Below are 5,396 nucleotides of genomic sequence, written 5' to 3'. Positions count from 1 at the left end.
TGACTTATACTCACCACCTCCTACTCATGTCATCCAAAGTGAGTTTAGTGCTTGGTGACTTATACTCACCACCTCCTACTCATGTCATCCAAAGTTAGTTTAGTGTTTGATGACTTCTACTCGCCGCCTCCTACTGATCTCATCCAAGATGAATTTTTAAACATAAATAATGATGAAGTTTCTCAATTCAGGAAGATTTTTACATATTTCTCAACCCTATTATAAGTAGAATCAAGTTGGTTCTGGTGATGTTTCCAATTGGTACCTATACTATATAAGCTGAAAAATCATGATTTTTTAAAGTGCAAACTGGTGTTATTCAGTGTTAAATAATTCCAGATTCAATATCGCTAGACCGCATCTCGGCAGACAGCATCATATCCCACGTACGTCAGCCCAGAGCTGCCCCTGCTGTAGGCCAGAGCAGCAGCTCTGCTGCAGGACCTTCTCCTCTGAGAGCCACGCATCCACTGCCCCGCATGCTCTCTGCTGACCTACACTCTGCGCTGGATGTCAGTTCATCAGTGGAATGACATGAAATTTTGGCATTTTTTGTCTCTTTATCAGCTTTTTTAACACCATCGATATAGTTTTTTTGGCAGGTTTTTAAGTTTAGTATGAAATTCATTTTTCCATTTAGCCCCAAATGAATGTATTTTTAATTCAGCCAATTATTCAAGTATAAAATCCATGTTTTTCTTCCATTTTCTTTTAGAAAATATTGATTCTATTAATATTTGTTTGAGAACGCCATCTCCCAATTGTATAAACAGGTCCAGGAATATGTTAATATTCCGTTTTCCATTCCTTGTTCAGTGTTAACGAAATGGCTCATACATTTCATGAAAAATTCTGGATTGATAATACCATAAATTGTACTAACTGTACTTTCTATCTTGGATGTCTGGTCACTATGAGTTGAAGGCTTTTTGTATTCATTTGAATAATTTACATTATTCACTCAAAAAAGCAGTGATGATTTATTTGAGGGACTTTATGTCTACTAAAATATTTCATTTTCTAGATTTGCAAGAATATAAATCAGCGCGAAGGCAGCGCGCACTCGGATTATTTTTCTTTGGCCGAAGAATCCTTGCACCAAGACGAACCAAGTTCGGAATGTCAGCCTGTCATTCCTAAACCACAAAACTCTGCTCCAACGGACACTTCAACTGGAAAATATTTTGGTGTTTCGTCCGACTCTTCAAAGGAGGCTTTGAAATATCGCTACTCAAACTCAGAAAAAGGCTTAACAAATTTCCCGTCAGTAGATGGTACATATTTGCAACAAGGTTCAAAAGCTGGTCTATGTTTACAGACAGGCAATAGTGTCTTCCCGGATGCTGTAGGAGATAAATCTCTGTATTCTACCTATGAGATAAAATCATCAAGAGCTTTGGTTTCCCCACCTCCACCTGTCTTGAATGGACATGCTACGTACACCATTAATCAAGCTAATCCTCGCTCTGTGTCAAATTCGGGTAATTTTGACGGCATGGGAACGTACACTATCAGCAAAAATTCTGTCGGTTCCATTGCTTCCACTGATTTAAACCTTGCACAAATTTCCAAAAATAGTCTCTCTGGGTCTTCATCCGACAAATCTATGTCAAATTTTACCAATATAAAAGTTTCAGATGTTGAAATACTAAACGGAAAAACATACTCTCGTGTTCATCCTGAAGAAATGAATGGTTTAGTAAATGTTGACAACAATGTGCAACAAAATGCAACAGATGGCGTCATTCCCCCGGCCCCTTCAAAGTCTGATGATAGAACCAACTCGCCAAGGACCGCTAGTCCTGTACTTGACTTGCCAGGTGAAGATGGTTGCTCCCGTACAGAACTGGACTATAGAGAAGAAAATACCCATAATGACGACCGCAGTTTCGGTAATAAATTACGAGGAAGCGCCTCGATGAGTAACATTCAAGCTTCTGCCGCTGCCGAGGCTCTGTCCGTCATTGGAACAAATCTTGAACGCCAGAAATTTGTGCAACGACAGAAAAATCAGGAAACTAGTGCTGACAATCCATTGTTGATTTCCGACGGTGATTACGTATATCATCGAGAAGATGCGAGCCAAAATAATACTAATTTTACTCAGAAATTGCGACCTTGGATTCGAGGATCCGCTGATAATATTAATAGTTTTAACTCGAATGCACTTACAGGTCAAGCGAGGGATTTGAAATCTAAAGATTCGTCACGTATCTCGACCGATTCACTTTTTCCTGCGATGAGACAGCGACGATATTCCTTCAATCAAAAGGACTCAATATCAAGCATAATTCGGAACATAGATGACGACCTACTCCTTAGTTCACTCAAGTCGGAGCACCCTAGAAGGACTTTAACCCAAAATCAATTGAAAAATCCCTCGTCGTCTCCCTATTCCAATGGATACACTGACACCGTTGCGCCGCCTTCGTCACCTGGTGGAAGGTTATCTGTTACTCCTGCTTCTTATGAACCTGGCCTCAACCGCAAAGACATTGCATCACCTCGGGGTTCGCCTCCAAATAATGCCATCGGTTCTGATAATCACGGCTCTGAATTATCAATTGTTGATGGAATGACTGTCAGTGCAGGGCCTATTGCTGCTGGAAGACCGCTGCCGCATAGCCAATCAGAAACAATAACTGCTGAAGGACGGATGCCGGATGGACAATCTGAAGAAAAGTTGGTCCCGCATTTAGACAGCGGCTGCAGTTCTCAAAGGGACCGTGCAAATACTGCCGCTTCACCTTTGGGAAGTCACGGCCCTCTTGATGAAAGGGTTAATTTATCAGGCTTAAGTGGCAGCGGGTTGGCGAAATTTTATCCATCTTTGGACGGTAGTTACGCCAAAGACAGTTTATTATCTCGACTCCAAGGTAGCTCATCCACAGGCCTCTTACCCTCAACACTCAGCAGATCAAGTGACTTTACTCGTTCCCTCAGAAGCAATTCACTCTTAAGTCAAAACTCCGCTAAAAGAAAACCGCTTAAAGCCAGCGAATTTTCACCAACTGGGTCCGTGATCGACGTAAATCTTGTTTCACACGAGTTACGGCAAACGAAAGTTGCTGATGTCCTCGCACAAATTAAAGCCAGTAAACCAACCTGTGACATGAACTACTACAACGTTCGCCAGAGCATACATCGGCAACATATGAAAGCATTTACCAGAAACCAACAGCAAATTCTGAGCAGTGAAAAGCCTAAAGAAGTTTCGTCGAGTATATCTACCGCTCGGACTGTGTCAACTTCAAGAAGCGTCAGGTCCCGCAGCGTTGAAAGCTCGAGACGTGTTCCAGACGACGGTACAAAGAAGCTCGGCCGAAACCAAGCCCTGGGTTCCAGCCATACAAACCTGACCGACCGCCAACAGTCAACAGATTCAAGAGATCGCCATGCAAATAAAAATTCTCGTATTAAGAAAAAAGAAATTGACAATTCGTCTTCATTTTCAAAGGCCGTCGTGCCTCCACTGCAGCTCAATGGCGTAACACAAACAACATTAGACGAGTCACGCAACAGAACCCGACACGACAGCTTGACAAGCATCGATATTAACAGTGTTGGCTCAAGCTCAGTTCTTGGGAACGTAAAAATTCCTCTTGACCTGCAGTCAAATTTCTCTGAAGTTACTTCAGTGGAGGCAAATCAAAAGCCTGCAGCTGCCGCGCATACAACGGAGAATGGAATGATTGCTTCCATGGACCAGCCGCTGGACTGCATTGCTGAAGTATCTTCCGAGTCTGGTAAGTCCTCAGTGAGGTTAACATCCGCAAATATTATTTTAATTTAAGTATTTATTGGTGCACAATTCTCGTTCTGAATGTGTCTAATTCGAATTAACGTTTAAGTAATGGTCGAATTCTCATTTAAGTATTTATTGGTCGACTTCTCGAAATCCGGATATGCTGCATCAAAGTAAGAACAAATAAATCTTGATTATTTCACTTGAAGCGACGGCTGTTCCCGGACCGGATTTGCGAACCTCAAATGAGCCGTGAAATTTTAATGCATGTATGAATTAATTATAATTATAATGTGTATCATTGTAAATATATTCAATTAAACATGATCACCATCAAATGTAAACATTTATATATTTGCTCAGTATTTAATTGTTTGATACTAAAAAACTGACTGCTATATTCATTTTTAGCGCATTTTCTCACTTATGGAAAAAATGCAATATTGTGCTCTCCATGTCCTTGCTGTCTGCCTGTCTGTCTGTCTGTCCGTCCGTGACTTCACGTTTTCTTCGACGAGAAAATGCGGTCTCTGTCACTCACTGCAGTGAGTACTGAGTTATATTTTTTATTCTATCATAATACATTAGAAATAATACGCTCCCCATATACAGGCACGCAGAGGAGCTGTGGAGGCTCTGTTGACCCAGGGGCAAAACAGGCGCCGGGCGATGACGATTACGCGACCTCAACTCCACGGCCCCAACCCCAACAAGAGTTTAATCCTGCACCACATAATNGCCTGTATCAACAGCCTGTATATGTACACACAGCATGTCTCCACACAGCCTGTATCAACAGCTGTATATGCACACACAGCCTGTATCAACAGCCTGTATATGTACACACAGCATGTATCCACACAGCCTGTACTAACAGCCTGTATATGTACACACAGCCTGTATTACCACCTGTATATGTACACACAGCATGTCTCCACACAGTCTGTATTAACAGCTATAGATATACACACAACATGTATCCACACAGCCTGTATTGCCAGCCTGTATATCCACACACAGCCTGTATTAACAGCCTGTATGTATTAATAACTGTATATGTCCACACAGCATGTCTCCACACAGCCTGTATTACCAGCCTGTATGTCCACACAGGTACCTGCAGGCGCGGCGCATGGAGCAGGCGCGCGCCGAGGCGGCGGAGGAGGCGCGGGATCCGTGTTGTCCTGAGCGCCACACGCGCCTCCCTGACCACCAGCGCCTCGCCACACTGCGCCTCCTACATACCAGTAAATATTATTAATTAATAAATAATAATAATACTAATGAAATTATTAATTAATATTATTGTATAATAATAATAATGAAATTATGAATTATTAATTATGTATAATAAATTAAATTTATTACTAATAATAATTTGTTTATTATTAAGTACTGTTTTATTCCAGTAATTGAGCTCTCATGGAAATGTATGGGTCAAATAGAGTAACCGTCATACTAAGTAATAATGGCACACTTGTTGTCAAAATAGTGACCCATTTTCATACCCACAGCACAAGCAGAGGGCGGACGTAGCACTGATTTGCCCTATTGTAGGACAAAACTGAGTCAGGATAACCCACGCAAGGGCAAATAGTGCATCGTTATTTAGACATAGTCACACTCATTTGTCCGTGTGATTTATTTGATC

At 41.5% G+C, this 5,396-nt stretch overlaps 1 protein-coding gene across 1 annotated transcript; it reads left to right on the top strand.

Moving 5' to 3' along the window:
- Positions 1 to 339: 339 nt before the first annotated feature.
- Positions 340 to 4,706, top strand: LOC125177990 (the record flags this gene model as incomplete). Its single annotated transcript, XM_047880796.1, has 4 exons — positions 340 to 512; positions 1,025 to 3,746; positions 4,358 to 4,500; positions 4,701 to 4,706. Coding segments are annotated over 4 exons (3,044 nt in total), but the record flags the coding sequence as incomplete, so codon positions are not given.
- Between the last annotated feature and the right edge of the window lie 690 nt (positions 4,707 to 5,396).

The sequence above is a fragment of the Hyalella azteca genome, unplaced genomic scaffold (assembly GCF_000764305.2).
Source record: "Hyalella azteca isolate HAZT.00-mixed unplaced genomic scaffold, Hazt_2.0.2 contig767, whole genome shotgun sequence".
Lineage (NCBI taxonomy): Eukaryota > Metazoa > Arthropoda > Malacostraca > Amphipoda > Hyalellidae > Hyalella > Hyalella azteca.
This window is presented reverse-complemented; position numbering and strand designations above follow the sequence as displayed.